The 19,851-nt window shown below is 30.1% G+C and overlaps 1 protein-coding gene across 1 annotated transcript; it reads left to right on the top strand.

Annotated features, from left to right (window-relative positions):
- Nucleotides 1-504: 504 nt before the first annotated feature.
- On the top strand, nucleotides 505-14,474 carry LOC134721580 (E3 ubiquitin-protein ligase RNF166-like). Its single transcript, XM_063584679.1, has 6 exons — nucleotides 505-701; nucleotides 3,391-3,544; nucleotides 4,168-4,271; nucleotides 12,003-12,117; nucleotides 13,081-13,188; nucleotides 14,009-14,474. Exons 1-6 carry the CDS (start codon nucleotides 568-570, stop codon nucleotides 14,075-14,077), a joined length of 684 nt encoding a protein of 227 aa, XP_063440749.1. The 5' UTR covers nucleotides 505-567; the 3' UTR covers nucleotides 14,078-14,474.
- The last annotated feature ends 5,377 nt before the right edge of the window (nucleotides 14,475-19,851 follow it).

Consider the following 19,851-nt stretch of genomic DNA (forward strand, 5'->3'; position numbering starts at 1 on the left):
CCAGTTACATGTTATCAATGTTTCAAGTTCATTAAAATCAGGTAATCAATGTGTGTTGTCCACCGAAATCAGGTTAATGTTTCAGATCCACAGAATCAGGTAATTAATGTTTCTGGTTCACTGAAATCAGGTAATCATTGTTTTTGGTCAACTGAAATCATTTGATTTAAAATGTTTCTGGTTCACTGAAATCATGTCATATCTGTTTTTGGTCAACCGAAATCTTTTAATGGCAATGTTTTTGGTCCACTGAATCATGAAATTTGTTGCTGGTCCACTGAAACTATGTGATTTTTTTTCTATATCGATCTTTTTTAATGTTATGTAGAAAAACGTAAATGATAATGAATTGTCAACGTCAAATATTACATCTAATAAACGAATTTGTTTATTAATTAGTCTGGTTGTTGGTTGTTGCTAATTATATCAAAAAGTGGTGTGGTGTTATATTTTAAATAATTCCCAGTAGTTAGATTCCGGCTAGAGCATACTTACAACGCAAGGGAAATAACTTCGATATCTTTTTATTTACAAATTCTTACTGAGGAAAATGTTGAATTTAAGCTGATGGCAACTGGAACTAGATCTAGGAAAAGAAAAAGGATGCAATCCCCTGATGACGATTTATCGATGTACAAATGTCCAATATGTCTTGAAATATTTGCAGACCCTATCCAAATATCCTGTGGAAATAACCACACGTAGGCATCAACATAATCTGTTGTTTATGTTCATAAATTTGTTGTTGACATGCATTTGTACATTTGCTTTTATTTAATTAATCCTATAAGCAAACATGTAATAAAACAATAATTGGATCCTGGTATCCTTGAACTGACCAGGTCATAATGCTTCCTTGACATTTTCCAAACACTCTGTATTCTTAAATTTGTTATTCAACCTTTCAGATCTACTTTCCTACAGGAATAACTTGTATGCAGAAATAAGGAAATGATCATAAGACTGAAGTGAGATATTCATCCATTTGCTTAAGGTCCTAATGTAGAACAAACCCCCTGAATGGTGTTTATACCTGTATAGAGGGATAATCCTTCTATAGAGGGGTAAATTTATCCCTCTATAGAGGGGTATTTTTGTTTAGACTCGATTTAAATCAAAATAGGGCAGAATGGCATTCTCTACTTATTATGGAAGTAACCTGGAACAGTTGATGCACCAATTGATGTACTTAATTTAATATGCACATGCCCAGATTGATGCTTATCTGACTAAATATAAAATCTTTTGTTCACCATGATTGAAAGCTGTGATGATCAGGTAAATTCTACTCACTTATGCCTCACTGAGCAGAATTTCTATTGCTAGATTTATCATGAGATTTAACGGTCAACTATTCCTTTTGTGGTTGATCAGGTGTTCAGATAGGTATACAATAGATTGCAAGTTTTGTCACTTTAGCAGAAAACTGGTTATCTCAATTTTTAGTAAAGTGCATATGTTGATGCATATCATGCTAGAGATTACATGTATATCCAATATAACTAGAAAATGCCATTCTGTCCTAATCTGCTTTGAATCCAGTGTAAACAAAAATACCCCTCTATAGAGGGATAATTTTATCCCTCTAAAGAAGGATTATCCCTCTATAGAGGTATAATCACCATTCAGGGGGTTTGTTCCCAACCTGTTGAAAGATAATGATTGGAAAAATGGTTGAAATAGTATATTAGCTTAATCACTTGATAATATGGATAAAATGATGAATTTGAGACGCATATTTGAATAAAATATGGATCTTAAGTTTATCCTTTGTCTTTGCCTAGCCTACAAAGATCTGACATGACTCCTTTCTTCTTTCTGTTCTGGCTTTTATTACTTCATCTAATGAAATATTAGCCTCAAATTTTTGAAGGAGTTTAACCTTTACAACTGAATACTCTAGAGGATCCTAAAAGATAAAACAGAAAGTCTGCTTGTTCAATCCTGTCTCTCTTGTTGGTGATTAAGATGGACCAGCCACTGACATAGCACCATTACAATCATTATATGGCAGTATTTTAAAAGACAAATTCATCTGCTAGCTATTCAGGATCATTTTAATTATCATGAAATATATACAATATATAATTTACTTCAAAAATAGACAAGAAAGAAACAAAACTAAAATATCTGGACTATTGTTAAGGAACTTGAAAGAGCAGAACAAAAACAAAACTAAATTGAACATGCAAGGAGTGAAACCTCTACCAAATTATTTTTTTAGCATTGTCTGCATGATACATATAGTAACAAATGTGTTATATAATAGTATTCAAGAAAATATCAAATATTACTCAGTCCTCAATTTGCAATACACTAAAATGGCCATTGGACAATAATATTTTAATTTAAGAGAGAAAATATAGCTTTTGACTTTACATTAAGGGACAAAAAACATCAATGAAGGATAAAAAACTAAATTCAAATAGTTTGGGGCTGGTGTGTCAAAATTGCCGCAAGTTTGGTTTAGATTTTATATATATCCTTATTGGTTAATCAATTCTTCCCAAATTTAGTTAAGAAAGGGGGTAGTGGGGGTCAGCATGGTCAGGGAAAAAACTATATGAATGAAGTTTTTTATCCTACATTGAACTTTTGATGTCGTCCCTTAGAGCAGTGTTCTTTAAATCTTTATAAGCCCTGGCTGTTATTACCACAAAGACAAATGTAAGATGACAAATCTTGTGATCCCACCTGAAAATTTGGTGGTTCTGTATTTGTAGAAAGTGTTGCTAACATTTATTTGCATACATATGTACTACTAATGGTATAAAAAAAAAGTAAAAAATATTTATATTGTTCCATATGATGTGTTATCACGAACTACATGTACAATGTTTACTATAAAATAGCAGACAGTGTAAATAAAAAGAAGAATAAAGCTACCTCAAACATTTAGTCTGACATGAATTAGGACCACCTCTAAGGCTCTTTAATTCACTCATAATATTGACTACATACATGTACTTGATTTTTGGTTATCAGATCCGACAGTTCGGCCATTGTCTGAGAACACTGCTTTGACTAGCATGTCATCTTTTGCAAATTGATGCATGTTATAAATTAATATCTTGTTGATATTTCATTACCTCAGCATTTGTTAAATTCATACATACATGTACATGTATATTAAGCATTATAAAAAGGTTTTCTTTTTCTTAAAACTGTCAAGCATGAATTTGCACAAAATTTTGATCTTAAGCTTCATGTCAAGGTATTGAGGGGACTACACATTAATAGAAGTGTAGATCCTTCGCCTTTGTCATGTACATGTAAGAATTTTGTCTCAGATGAATACATTAATATTTTCATGTGTTTGCATACACTTGAATCTACACTCACTTATATATCTACTATTAAATTATGGTTCTTTTTGTTTTGTTTTTGTAGATATTGTTTACAGTGTGTACAGTCTTACCAAACAATACCTACTCCTCAGTGTCCTCAATGTCGACAGAATTTTAATCCTTATCAACTTCAATTAGACAGACACATGATTGATTCCATGCAGAAAATAGCTCCATGTAAATGGTGTCACAAACAGGTAATTAGTTAATAAAGTTGATTAATTAGGTCAATAGCACACTATCAAATCAACTTAAAAAAAAGTTCAAATTCAAACTCTTTATTTTTGTTTTTCTATTAAGAAAATGGTTTTAAATCAAAATGAGTGTGGGCAATAGCTGATTCTTTTTAGTTTTTTCTTCCTGGGTACGAATGTTTGTGGATTGATGTAAAGTTACATCTTGTTGTCTTAAAAGTCATGCATACATGTACATTCCTGTAGAACAAAAAAAGAGGAATGATTGTAAGGCATACATGTCTGTCTGACAGGGTTTATCTGACTTTTATGGTATTCACATGTACAAGTACATGGATCATTGATAATGCTTATTTTATATAAACAACTTGTACAGTAATTTTTAGCACCAAACTGGATTTTTGCTTAGAAATAGTTTGTATTTGTTATGATTTGTATGGTTGGTTCACTCTCTGTATGTTAAAAATTCACCTGAAATCCTGTTGTTATACAATAGTTTTTATTTCACATAACGAAATGGGTTTTTCAAATAATCAGCATTTATGGTTCAGTAATGGAACGAAAGCTTTTATATACATATAGTTTTGCTGTTTAAATAGTAACAAAATTTGGTGTTTTTTTTTCAGATGCCAATATTACAACATAAAGCACATACAGCAGTTTGTGATATGGTCGATACATCTTTACCCAAGTTTAGACCAGTGAAGGAGACATCCCAACCTATTCCCAAGTATGTAATATAACATCTATAATACTAAAATAACGAGGTCCAATTTGTCAGCCGTCTTCATGTAAAAAGGATGAATCAAAGAATTCAACTTTATATATATTAACTAATTTAGTACAAAGGTGTAGATTAAAAATTACACCACTCCAGGCCCTTTTGTTTTCCACGTAATTAATATTGCCAATAATTAAGAAGTTCCGGGTCTATTCCAATACCGATACCAAGAGTATATTCACCTGTTACCTATTACCTTATCTGGCCCAAGAACACAGTTATTTCTAAGTGCATTTCTTTTAGACAATAAATTCAAATTAAAAAAATTGCACCTACTCTTTCTCAAAAAGATATTTACAGTGTAGTGTACTACAAGTGAGACCAATGATATCAAAATTATAGAAACTCCTACCAGCTCTAACTTAAAATATTGACAATTCTGTGTTAAGGGGTGTAAAATTCAGTTTGACAGCTTCAAACTTGATAAAATTTGACCTTTTAGAACTGGACCAATTGACTACTTAACATAAAGATTCAGCAGCCAAATTTTTATGACATGTAATGACATCCCCCTTCTTAATATTGCATGCATTTAATATCAAGAAATAGATTGGGAAAGTGTATCAAATAAAATATGCAAGTTGTACACTGTTTACACAGGGACTATATTCGTTGAAAACCAAAGGACGATTAAACTGTGTCCTTGGACCATCTACATACGTTCTGCATCTGACAGGCCCACCACCAAACGGTGTATTCAGGATTAATATGCTATATACACGGGTCATAATCACAGGGTTGACACTACTAAATTGTCAAATTGTTACCTATTGTAGTATTTTAATCAGTAAGACTTTCCAAGATAACAATACGAATACTAAAAATCTGGACTAAAAATAAGGTGTATAGGTACAGTTTTCAATTTGTTAGCGGGCATGACGTAAAACAGGTAATGAAAGAATTCAACTTTATTTATAACTAATATAGGACTATGCTGATGATTAAGAAATACTCCATTCCAGGACCTTTTATTTTCCAAAAATTAATATTACCAATAATTGAGATGTTCCAGTTCGACAGTTCAACAGATAAACAAGATTTGAAAGCAGAGAAAACTGTGTATCTTATAATCGGCATGACTTTATCAGATGACTATACTAATACTAAAATAAGGCTTGCACATAGTTATATACTTTAATTCAGTCACGGACGCGCCATATCACGGGTGTGTTCTAGTGTATCCAAAGATTAGCAGGAAAAAGAAACTGTGCTTATTTCAAAGTATTTAATTGTTTTCAGAATGTTGGAAAGTGTGTGATTTCTCTATAAACCTTGCAACGATGTTATAAGATGACATTGTAATGCTTATGAAATAACTGTGGCACTGATATTTAATACTTAAGTAGCAACTTACATTCTTTCTGACAAATGTTTTGATTTAATGAGCAAATTATTAAATTTATGTGATTTTATTTTCAGTTGAACTTTGCCAACAGTAGCATTTTGTTTTGAATTTTCACTAAATATATTTGGAAGCCATATTTTTTTATAATATTGTAGCCCATTATAAGGTTAAAATTTAGTTAAAAAAATTTGGATGAACAGTTTTTCTGGCTAGTACACAAATGTAATGGACCTTATTGACAATTTCTTTCCGAAGCACAATTCTCATTTTAAATTTTGAATTGAATATGAGTTATTTCCCTTGTTGGGAAGTATACTATTATAATTACTGATTCTCTGCAGTTTACAGCAATAGCGAGGAATAAATAGAAGACTATGTGTATCTTTGATATATTCAAACATTTCAAGTTTTATAAACAAGTTTAAGTACAAGTATTGTTTAAAGCTAAAGTTAAATATAAACAACAACAGCAATGAAATTTGGCTGATAATATGTATCTGTCATGACATTTAGTCAACAACAACAAAAAACAACATTATCAAACTGGTCAATAATTTCAAACTTGATGACAATTGATCATTGACTGGAAAAATCAGTTGTAAATGTACAACTATTTCTAGCTGCTGGGCAGATCCATAACCCCTCAATGAACAATATTTGAATAAATTGCTGTTGATTGTTAATAGAATCAAGTTGATGCTGACATCCAACACACTGTCCTTAGGAACGAAGGCCAATTTATTGCTGCAAATTCCTCAAATTTTCAGTTTTCATTGCTTCTGTCGATGAATGTTGAAACTTCTGGCATTGATGATGGTACATAACAATCTAATTGGTACATTCAACCCATTTGGTTCTGTTCACCATGCAATCTAAAAAATAAACTTAAAAGGCAAACATTTTGATTTTTAAAAGGAGGGGTGGTAGTGATTTGAGATGTCTTGGTGGAAATTAAAAGTTGGGACACATGTTTATATGAACAAATTCCATGAGGCGATTTGAATCATACTCTCTTGTATGTTTTAATTTGAGGTTATGTATTAAAAGATGTAAATAATAGATTGTACATTTAAGCCAGAAAAAAACCCAGGTAAATGTATTTACAATGCAATAAATCAATTGAATTATTAGATCATTTAAATTTTATTAGCATTTTCTACATTCATACTCAATATTTTTAGTATTCATATTGTCATAGGATAGGGGGATAGGACCTTTATTGGGACTCTGGGATTGGGTGTTTTAAGCTCGTGATTTCAGGATTGACCCATTCATGATCCAGGAATTCTTTTTTTCGAATTTTGGGATTTCATGTTTTTAAGCCCAGAGGCGGATTTAGAGGGGGCCCCCCCCCCCTTTTTGTGAAAAAAATTGGTTGCTTATAAAAGGAATCATTGAAGCGTGACTGGAGCGGGCCCCCTCTTAGGTCAGTCAGTGGGCCCCTACTTATGAAAATTTCTGGATCCACCACTGAAGCCTGCCATTACTCCCCCTCTAGGATGGCATCACAGAAAGAAAAAAGAAAATAGCCATTGCCTGGCTGATAGTAAAAGGTGCACAATCTTCATGCCAGCTAAAAATTGGATCTCATTATGTGGGTCTCATTGGGGTCTAAGCGTGACGCGGGATTGCCGATTTTTTGTAAGCGTGACACGTGAAAATCAAATTATTGTGCCGTGAAAACAGGAAATGAGGTCTTGTGGGACCTGGGAAATGACAAAAAAATGAGAATTACTTACATACATAGTGTAAGCGGGATGCGGGAATCTGACAAAACAGTAAGCTGGATCTGGGATCGGAATGAGACCCCCCATTATTGAAGCACTATAAATGTACATGTATATATTTTATTATCTCCCCTTAAAAGTCTTGTTCAAGTTTTTTATGTAAATTTCAGAAAACAAGTTTTTGAATACAATTTAAATCACCTTTAATAAATGTCCTTATAAAATAGTTTACAGGTGATATTTTAAAACGCATCTTAATAAGAGAAAAATAAATATTTGTTTATTTTAAAAATGATTTAGACCTTTGAAAGGTGTTATGTAACATTTTATAGATTATTTTAGCCCATAGGTGTGAGCTGATACCAATTAAGTACGCACGACGAAACGTGTTTTTAAAATAATATTTCTGCTCACTCCTTACCTAGTAAGTAAGGTATCATAAAGTTATGTAAAACACATTGTTCTATCCTTCAGTGAAGACTGACTAATATGAGGCAGGCATAACCTGTGAATGGGGACAAGTCTGTATGTATATTTTTTTTTACTTCAAACATGTTAATAAAGGATACGGAAATACCGTAACGTTCCCGATTTTGGTTCTGTTGTTATGGATTTAGCTGTGACGTTCTTTAAGTTATGACGTCATATTCAATGTAAACAAAAGAAACCATTCCATCAGGTAACGTTTTTTTCAAATCAAACAATTATCATATTAAAATTTTATTGAGTTCCAATCTTATATTTTACTAGACTGATCAATATAAAAAAAAAATCAGTCTCATGCAAACAAGACAGATTTCTGCGCAAATGCGGGAAAACCGGAACAGGAACTAGATCTGAAAAAAAAAGTTAACGATTTTGAGTTCATTAGTACAATGAAAAATTCGGGAAATTTTCCCATTTTTTTTTTTTTTTTTTTTTTTTTTTTTTTATTGATTTTTCTACCGTAATTGGGGACTTCGTCCCCATATAAGTTAGCTGTTTCACTTCCTTTGGTTTTGTCCAAACTATTAATTTGAATTTAATTAAATCACATCTTCTATTGTTTATTGTGCTGATAAGCACTTTACCCACACAGTACAAAAATTAAAAAGTTATTTTCAAGTATTAATTACAAAAACATGGTAATATTCCATCCTCAAAGAAACTAACCTGTATAGATTTTTTTTTAAAGAAATTAAAGTTAAGAATGAAAGCCAAAAGAAAATAATAAAAATTACTATGTAATTGTAAATAAAAAAAGAAATAAAGAAAAAAGATCTAAAATGACTTAACCCAAAGGGTAACTGCAATATAGAACAATGGTAATCTTTTGGTCTTCTTCCTATTTACGGTTAACTCCTTGCCATAGTTGGGCCTCTGTTTGACAGTGATGGGTGTATAAATTCTCAGCTATGTCTGGTCAGAATTGGGATGTTAAATCTGATGTAAGTCCTCATGTAGAGAAGTGCCAGGCTCTCTGTAATTAAAGAAATCTTGCATCACCTTGGGGTCCATTAGTGATCTTTTACAAGGCTTAAATAATTTCAGTCGCTATCTAGTATTTCTTTATTTTCCAGTGAGGTCATTCTTTTTCAAAATCATAAAAAGTATACTTTTAAGACTTTATTTGAACAATATTTAATAAATCAAATCATAATCAAGAAAGAGTGAAAAAAGAAAAGAACCTTGTTGTATCGTGAGCTGCTATGCATGATCATATAATAATGTGACCCACCATATCAAGAACAGCCATTATACTTTGATGAATCGAACCTTACGACTTGTAAGGTTATTGTAATTTAAATTGATTGAATCTCTTTTCAAGTATTTTACATTGAAAATTACTTGTGTATGTAAAAAGGGTATAAAAGTCTGCCCCAAGCCGTGAGCAAATGAAATTATAAAGTTGAACACTTAAATATCCATGCGAAAAAGACAAATTGTCACTAAAATCTTCATAAAACATGACCAAGTATTGTCTAACCTATAAGTAAAAGCAGTTTATATACTTTTTACAGTGATATGGGAATATAAATTAAAAATGATAGAATTTATTCTTACTTTGCCAAAATGTAGTTTAAATTGTGAAATGTTCAAAAATAAATAAAACTGAAAGGTCACTGAGCATTTTCACAAGCTACAGGTTATGACTGGATTATACAAGGGAAAACATCATTATGTGATTAGAAGCTAAACTAAATGATGGAATGTAAAATTAAATACAAGAAGATAGCTTTTAGAAAAGGCTTTGAAAATAAATGTTAGCATGGTAGATTTAAGACATATTTTACTACATAAGTTAAAGCCTGGTAAAATAATATTAATTGGAAGTAAATTAAACACTTACAAATTAAAGGTTGTTGTCAGATAGTCCCTTCGCTGTCCTCTGTTGTTTTGAAGTATTTGTGGAGAAAGAAAACGTGTTTACTCCGGTTTCATTCCTTTTATGTTTAACAATTGTGTTTGAATTTGAAATTACTTTATTCTACATAAATGAATAAAAAAAGCATTCAAACTGTTTAAAATTATTTGCTCTGTAGAGTTTTCCATAAATAAAATCATTAAAATTGCATCAATATAATAAATGCAATGTCATTTTGAAACAACGCCTATAATAAAATGTTACACTTCAATTCATATGTTTGATGGAGACTTGCATAATTTAAGGCTTTGAAAGAAAAAAAACCCTGCTTCAGACTGTAATTTAGAAACATTTTATATTAATTTCATTGCAAGTTTAAATTTCATTTTCTAATCAAGAGCAAAATATAGCTATTTTAGTACATTTGAAGTTGTGTTGAAATAGACTGTTAGAAATCACTCCAATGAAATATATAATGTGTCCTCTCAAAAAATGTGTGTTTGTTATAATAAAATAAAAATTGAATCAAATACTCTTTATGTAGATATATAAAAAGACCCAACATTACACTGATGTTGAAACAAATTTGTCACAGTAACTTAGCAGAATGTTTTCTTTGAGTATGTATTGTTTAAATCTGCCATATGCCCATCTAAGACTAGGTACTATGATAAGCCTGCATTTTCTTATTATTCACATATGTTTTGGGTCTGTCTGTGTGTCCTGAATTTTCTAACAATCATACGAGACATGTTGCAATTTAGCCTTTTTTGTGCTGATGCAGCATAAAGCAATCCCCTATCAATCAATCTTACTATCATAACAATTTGTTAGAGAGATTTGTTTTTTAACAATGTGTCAATGTTTGTGAGTGTGTTTAATTTTTTTGTCTTTCTGCGTTCAAGACCATGGATAAATGTGTTTATACTGGAGCTCACAATAATGACTTCATTTTGTCAAAATTTAATCAAATATAATGACACTTTATATTTTTTGCAATGTTAATTTCAGGTCTTGTGACTTATCTTCTCAATCTTGGACTTGTTCAGGGCTGGGATTTGTACTATTTATTTTTCTGACTTATACTTCAATTGAAGCCATTTTTAGCTGCATCAGAATAATCAGAAAAATATCAGCTTTTTCGTATTAGCCATTCCCTAGTTTCTGAGCCTCATACAAAAATGCAGCGATTTTATCCTTTCGACCAAATTTTGTATAATGTAGCTTACCAGTGTTTATTTTGACTAATTCCTTTTAAACATCATAGTTATGAATTTCTTAGGTTACTTCCAAGTTCAAAGGATTGATATTAAAAAACAAACATTCACATTAAATTTTGGTGAAAGTTGGTGAAAATTTTATTCTCAAATATCTTTTATTGAAATAATATCAAGGTGAAAGATTATTATTTGGTCCTTTCTTTCAAAATATTGACCTTTAACAAAAACCACCTGGTTGATACAAATGTAAATTAAGGGAGGTTATTTTCATTCTATCCATTATCACTGTTAAGGTTGAAAACTCACATCATAAACCAAAATGGAATCATCTAATTTTCATTATTCTCATGCACAGTTTACATACCTTTAAAGGTCCATAATAGCTATCTAATTCTTTTTCACCTATTTTACACAAATTCACCATTTGATTTATAACATACTTAAGTTTATATCCAAATGCTTTCCGATTCAAAACAGTTAAAAAGATACAGTTAACAACACAAGGACTGATAATAATATATTCCAGTATTTTGTGCATATTTAAGATAAGATACCATCTAATTAACCACTAATACAACATGTACAAGGAAGATGAATTTTGAAAAATGCCCATAGTTTTTTGAGCCAATATAAACATAAATATAAACATGAATTGAACAGATAAGCATTACTTTGCAGTCATAGATGACATCGTTTCTAGGTTTGTTTGATTTCATCACATAGATTTAGAAAATTTGTAAATCATCATTTTACCAGTGTTAGAATTATTGTTTGTTCTTGGACTAGTACACATTTTGCCAAGGGACCAGCTAAAGCCAGCCTCTGGTTGCAAGATGTTTTCGCTGTGTTGAAAACCCATTGGTTGGCATCGGCTGTTTTCTGTCCTTTGGTTGGGTTGTTGACACATTCCTCATTTCCATTCTCAATTTTATCTTTATTGAAATGGATTGATATTTATGCATCATTGTTGTCTTAAAGTCAATGCTATTTTGACATATACATGTTTTTTTTCTAATTAGATAATGATACAATGTATAATTTTAGGGACTTGCCTAACAGATCTACATTTTCTTGTCCTTTCTGTGGTGAAGCAAACTTGGATACAAATGGAATGGTTAAACATTGTAATGATAATCATGCTAACGAATCTTCAAATGTGGTAGGTCTTTGTAATATCTCAATTAAGAAATCATGTCATTGAATTCACGTGTGAAAACTAAAATTAAAAACATTTAAACAAAACTCATATGTGATCACTGCAATAGAAAACATGTAAACAAACCTTCAAATGGGATCAATGCGTTGTAATCATGTAAACATACATTTAAATGTGACCATTGCAAAAGAAAACATTGTACACACGCATTCTAATTTGAACTTTATAATTGAAATCATAACAAACCTTTAAATGTGACCTGTGCCATGGAAAACATGTAAACAAACCTTTTTATGTAATCACTGCAATAGAAAACATGCATACAATTAAACCTTCAAATGTGAACACTGTAATGGAATACATATAAACAAGCATAAAATGTGGTCACTGCAACTAATGTGGCATAAAGCAACCAACAATCAATCAATCAATCAATGATCACTGCAATAGAAAACATGTAAGCCAGCCTTTAAAAGGGAAAACTATATGGAAAACATGTTAACAAACCCTCAAATTTTATTACTGCAATGAAGAACTTGATATCAAACCTTTAAATGTGATCACTGCTATAGAAAACATGTAAACACATGGTCAAATGTGATCACTGCAATGGAAAACATGTATAAATAAATATTCAAATGAGAACACATCAATTGATATCAAGCCTTATATAGGAACACGATTATGGAAAACATGGAGAAAAAAAAATGATACTTATGTTAATACTGCCATGGAAAACATGTAAACAATTTAAACCTCCAATATGACCACTGCAAGGATTCACATGTAAACAAACCATGAAAAGGGAAAATGTGTACAAATATTTAAAGGGGAAGAATTCAATGGAAATCATTTTAAACAAAACTTTTAACACTATATGTGACAAAACAGAATAAATTTCAAAAATTATTTAATTCACAATTGGTAGTCAGATTTATAACATGCTATTGTTTTTCTTTATAACAGGTGTGTCCTATATGTTCATCAATGCCTTGGGGTGATACCAGTCAAAGAAGTGTAGATTTTATGCAACATTTGAATCTACGACATAAATTTAGTTATGACACCTATGCAGTAAGTTATATCATAGAATCCTTAATTAAGATTCCTGACTTAGGACAATTACATTCACAGAATTTTCATCCCTATCATGCAAATTTCCCAATAGGGTATCCGCACAAGAGGATTTGGCCTGAATTGTGATATCGTCTAAATATATAAATTTTATACCTTACATAGGCATTGAATGAAGTTACAATGACATTTTAGCACAAGCATGTTTGTACTGATAAAAATACATAGTATGATAGATTGAAAATGCTTTTGAAGAGTATAGGATATGAACAAAATGTATTGGGTTCCCTTGTTTTTACAATTATATATATATAATATTTTGAGTAGTTGACATTCACAATTATGAATCTCTCCTTAAAACTACACAAAAATGCATAAAATTTTGTTAACATACAATAGCCTTTTCAATAGTCCTCTGGCGCGAAAAGGATGAATTTAATAAAAAAAAATACATGTTAGTAATGTAAGATATCTGAACTAATTGTAATTTTGGCAAGGACAATTCATCACTTCCCCTGAAAACAGGATTGGAACCCCCCTCGTGTAACAAGATTTATCTCCCTTGGGATTTAAAGACATTCAGATTGAGATTGAATTGTCTCCCTTTAAAAACAGCCAGTACCAAAGCACAAATATTTTTTTTTTTTTATATTGATTAATAATATTTTAATAAAAGAAAAGGATAATACCTTCAATTTCGAGGTCTCACAAAGGCTTTTTTACCTATTATTCTAATTTAACATTGAAAAACCAAATTAAGATGAAAAGGCTACAAACAGTTCAACATTCAACAATAAATCTATTTACAACTATTTTTCAGGATTTTTCATTGGATGACGATCAGATGTTAGAGAGGGCGCTGCAAGCATCATTACAGGATGTGTTATAAAAGGATTGTTGTATTAATTTAAACTGTGTTTTACTGGAATGATAAATCCAGCAGAGAGTTATTCTCAGAATGCCAAGACCAAAAGTCATATGTCCGTAATGTCCATAAATTTATATGTCTAGTGTCCATCTTATTCTTCCATTTCATATCATACTGTAACTAGTGAAGCAGTTTGTTAAAGCATTAACTTTTCACATAATGATCCTTACAAGTCCTTAAACAAATTGTCAGTGCTATAACTTATTCAAAAATGAGATATTTAATAGGATTCTATTAATAAGATCTGTGATGCTTTCAATTGTACTTTAGTGGATTTTACGGATTTTGTACAAGCTATACATCGCAAAAGAATATTTACCTTGAGATGGTACCCTTAGTTCAATTTTGTTCCCCTATACATTTTTTTCTCTCTTGAGAGTTGTCAAAAGTAAACAACAAAATATAGATAATTAAATAATATGGTTGCAGAGCTGTACTAGATCTGCAATTAAGTTCACTAATTAATTGAAGCTAGATGCAGAATACTGTGCCCATTTTGGATTGTGATGTACATTTTCTACATTTGATGCTGTTGATTTGCTGTGGTTTTATCATGCTGCCCCTGGCATAGCTTTCTTTGGCAATTTTGATTTTGTTTGCCTGTCAACTTTTTTTCTGTTTATTTGAGAATAAGATGCTTCTCTTTTTAAAAGATTGGAAAAAGCTTTGGCCATGTGGCAGAAACAGTTTTATTTAAAGCATGAAGCATATAGCACTATGAAATGTGCTTCCCTTGACACTTTCAAATGAGGGTCTGGAAGGGGTTCCTTCATTTCTGTATTTTTAGGCCAATTTACTCTACTCTTTATACTTTTTGCCAATAATCCTCTATTCTTTATTGTTTTCTTTTCCCCATAAATCTTTATTCTGTAAACCCCCATCCACACCCTTTCAAATCCCCCCAAAAACAGTTAATTCAAATATATTTATTCTTAACATTTTTAAATGCTAAAATGAGTAAATTGCAAGTTAACTAGTTTAAAGTTTGTTTTATTTTTATGAATTCATATGCATTGTATATTGTAATATTTTCACTAAGAACATGTCTATTGCCTTCATACACCATGTGATCTTTGTCCCCAACCAAAACAAAGGAATCCTATGTAACATCCATATTATATAAAAAAAAATTCTTTGTTTTATATGGAATTGTTTATATTTATTCTATAGTATCTTGTTCATGCTTATGAAATAGTATATGCTGTGTTATATCAGTCATATAAACAAAACCTGATATTTTAACTACTGGGTTCATTTAGATCCTTTAGAGCACATGAGTTCACCCCCAGTTATTGTTTTGTTGCTATCTTTGGTTTCTGTGTAGTGTTTTTGTGGACTTGTTTGTCTTTTTGGTTTTTTCTGCTGGTGTCAGTTTTTCCAAAACTTGCAAGTGTTTCATGTCTCTTGGGTATATTTCAACTTATTTGTTGAGTTTTAGACTACATGTGAATCTGTTATATTTGTTAATTAATAGGTAATTCTTGACTGATTTAGTTAAATTCCATAATTTGTATTTATACACTCAGTTACAAGTTCTAGAAAGTATTTATATTTAAAGTTGTAATTTCTAAGCGATGAAACTTATTTTGTTTGCATTTAAATCTTAGAGCTTTATGAATCAGTTCAATAGATAACAACAGATAGATAAAATATAATTCTACAACCAAACATAAAAAAAGAGGGTTTTGGATTTATTTTAGTCCAAATAATTATTACGTACATCTTGAAAGGCTGTTATATTTTTTTTTGCTTTGACCCCTTACAGCATTGTTAGTCTTCATAGCAAAAAAAAAAATATAATAGCCTTTCAAGACTTCATAATTATTTGGACATGATTTATTAAAGCTCAGACAGGGATTCTTATCACCAATATGAGAAAAAACAATAAATTGATTTATAAAATTATTTTTATGATCAGAGTGAATAATAAATTCTTCAGACCATTTAAATTCAAATGAATTTTATCAAGGATTTGTATAGTTATATATCTTAATTACTATATAAATCCTTGATTTTATCATTGTTTTTCTAATTGCCTAGTACTAAGTTAATTTTGTGGACTTTTTTTACTGTCTTTGCTTTGAACTTATTTTTTTTAAGATGTATTGAATATAACATGTTTAAGTTAAAAGAGATGTTTAGTATATAAAAACCTATTAAAACTAATAATAAGGCATCTAGGAATTTGAAAAAAACCAACTACAGTGATTGTTAGAAACAACATTATTTCCTTGATAATATCATATCTTAAAAAGCTGTTAAAGAATACAATACCATATAAAGTATATTAAACAAAATATTTATATGGTATTATATTCATTCACACCTTATTATCAAGGTTAAGTTTCTTGAAATTTTATATTTAAGTAATGTTCTTTAATATCTATATGAACAAAACTTATCAACTTCCTGAATAAAAAAATTGTCAACATTAAAACAGTTTTAAAAATCAACATAAATAACTTGTGTGGTATATTGTAAATTTTAACAGTTTTCAATTAGTAAATTATTTATTTCCTTATCCTCTTCATCCCAGTGGGGCATGAGGCCACAACACACGGCCTGTCAATTAGTATTTGATAAGTGTAAATTATTTTTCATCACCCAAAGCTATATTTGTTTATTTAATGTCTACCCTAACTTAAAAATACCTGGTTTAGTTGTGTGCTAATATCAATATGTATTTTCGACAGACTGTGATTTTTGTTTTGTTTTTTATTTGTACATACTATTTTGATTTGTTATTTATTATGAACATTCACAAGATAATTCAGACCTTTCAAACAAAGTTTTAAGTTTTCTGAAGCCTTGTCTACCTATATCTGTCTAATAAATCATCTGTGTTTTAGAGTCCCATCTTGGATTCACATTGTGTAAACTGTAGATAATATGCAAGAATAGTTATACATACTTTTTGTACACTATGTATCAAAAAGTGAAAATGTAAAAACAAAATATGACTTTGCAAAACAGATCAACAGTGTTCCTTATGTTATTTTTTTGTGAGTAGTACATATTCATTTAATATATATCATAATTATGTCTCTTTGTTTAAAGATAATTGTGTATTTAAGAATCATGCATTAATAAAAAATGGAACATAGATTTTGATTGTTAGATCTTTTGACACTGTTCAATTAGAAATAAAGAGTGTAGTGTATCAAAACAGGATACAAAAAGTCTTTTTGTAATTGTATGAAGAAAAGGGGGGATTTGTGTAAAAACAAATCAATGATGATTCATTAGCCCCCAAAAAATGCAGGATCAATTTGTTGAAACAACTGACCATGAACCTTTCTGTTGAAAAAATGTTTCCCATGGATATCAATTTTATCTTCTTGGTTTTTGTTTATAAGATATTTTTGCAAATTGTGTCAGTATTTTAAAACATGTTTTATCTGAGCAGTAATATGTCCTTTTTAATGGACTATGTTCGACCAATTTTATAGGTTTTTTTTTCATACATGTATAATCTTGAAAAAGAGATGGTAAGAAACAGTGGATTGCAAAAAATGTAATTTAGTAGATTTATAAAATGCTGGTATGATTGAAACCATCATCTGACTACTTATATGAGTTATTGTCCTTTAATTTATAATTAATGTACTTGACTAATTATCTTTAAATGTATAAGAGATGAATGTAAAATAAACTTTCAACAGCAAAAAAGATCAGTCATCATCAGTAAAATGATCAGAAAAACAAAATCTCCTAAGCCAATAAAACATTCAAAAACTGTAAGCAGCAAAAACAATCACCATTTCATAATTACAAAAATACTAAATGACTGAGACCAGCAAAAGACTACACATATGTCTGAGACCATCAATTGGCTATTTATATGACTAAGGCCATCAAATGACTTTTTATATGCCTAAGACCATCAAATGACGATTTATATGATAGACTATCAAATGACTGCTTATATTATTGAAACCATGAAATAGCTGCTTATACAATTGAAAGCATCAAATAGCTGCTTATATTATTGAAACCATCAAATAGCTGCTGATACAATTAAAACCATCAAATGACTGCTTATATTATTGAAACCATTAAATGACTATTTATATTATTGAAACCATCAAATGGCTGCTTATATTATTGAAACCATCAAATGGCAATGGATATTATTAAAACCATCAGAAGACTTCTCACTGGACTCGATTTCTAATATGATTGAAACTGTCACATGACTAGTAATAGGATTTTGAAACTATTAAATGACTACTCTTATAATTGAAACCATCAAATAGCTGCTGATACAATTAAAACCATCAAATGACTGCTTATATTATTGAAACCATCAAATGACTATTTATATTATTGAAACCATCAAATGGCTGCTAATATTATTGAAACCATCAAATGGCAATGGATATTATTAAAACCATCAGAAGACTTCTCACTGGACTCGATTTCAAATATGATTGAAACTGTCACATGACTAGTAATAGGATTTTGAAACTATTAAATGACTACTCTTATAATTGAAACCATCAAATGACTACAAAATGACTAAAACCATCAAATGACTACTCATATAAATGAAACCACCAAATGGCTTCTTATATTTCTGAAACCATCAAATGCCTACTTTTATGATTGAAACCATCAAACGACAACTTAAATGACTTAAACCTTCAAATATCATTGCAAATATCAATCGACTTCTTTGTGATTGAAACATAAAAAGACGCCATCAAATGACTACAAAATGACTGAAACCAACAAATGGCTACTTATATTATTGAAACCATCAACTGACAACTTATATTATTGAAACCATCAAATGACTTCTTACATAACTGAAACCATCAAGTTACTGTTCATACTAATGAAACCATCAAATGACTACTTTTATGATGAAACAATTAAGGTACTGTCATGAAAATACGGATTTCTTGTGTTATTAAAATTTGGTGTTACAAAATATTAGAAATTATTATAAATTAAGGAATGTATCTCCCTCATGCAAAGCTCTGATTCCTTTCATGGATTTGGCTACACTTTTTGTACCTTTTTGATTATAACTCTTCATCTTTTATATAAGCTTTGGATTTCAATATTTTGGCCACGAGCATCACTGAAAAGACATGTATTGTTGAAATGTGCATCTGGTGCAAGAAAATTGGTACCGTTAATTTTTATTAAATGACTACTAATAAGACGAAACCATCAAATGAATACTTTTATAACTGAAACCATCGAAAACCCTTTTATAACTGAAGCCATCTAATGACTAGTTATATAACTGAAACCATCAAATGACTGTAATTATGATTGAAATCATAAAATGACAGTTATTATGATTGAAACCATCAATTGACTATTGAATACTTATATGATTAAAACCATCAATGATTACTTTTATGACTTAAACTATCAATTGACTATACAAATTATTTAAACCATAAAGTGATTACTTATATGACTAAACCCATTAAGTGACTACTAATATCATTGAAACCATTAAATGAAAATTTGTATGATTAAAACCATCAAATGACTTCTTATACAACTGAAACAATTTAAAGACTACTTTTATAACTGAAATCATCAAATGACTACTTTTAAAAATGACTGAAACCTTCAAATGACTATTGATATAATTGAAACAATCAAACGACTACTAAAATTATTGAAACCATTGACTGACTAATTATATGATTACTTTTATGACTGAAACCATCAATTACCTACAAAAAATTATTAAAACCATTAAGTAATTACTT

This window comes from Mytilus trossulus, chromosome 6, assembly GCF_036588685.1.
Source record: "Mytilus trossulus isolate FHL-02 chromosome 6, PNRI_Mtr1.1.1.hap1, whole genome shotgun sequence".
NCBI classification, from domain to species: Eukaryota; Metazoa; Mollusca; class Bivalvia; order Mytilida; family Mytilidae; genus Mytilus; species Mytilus trossulus.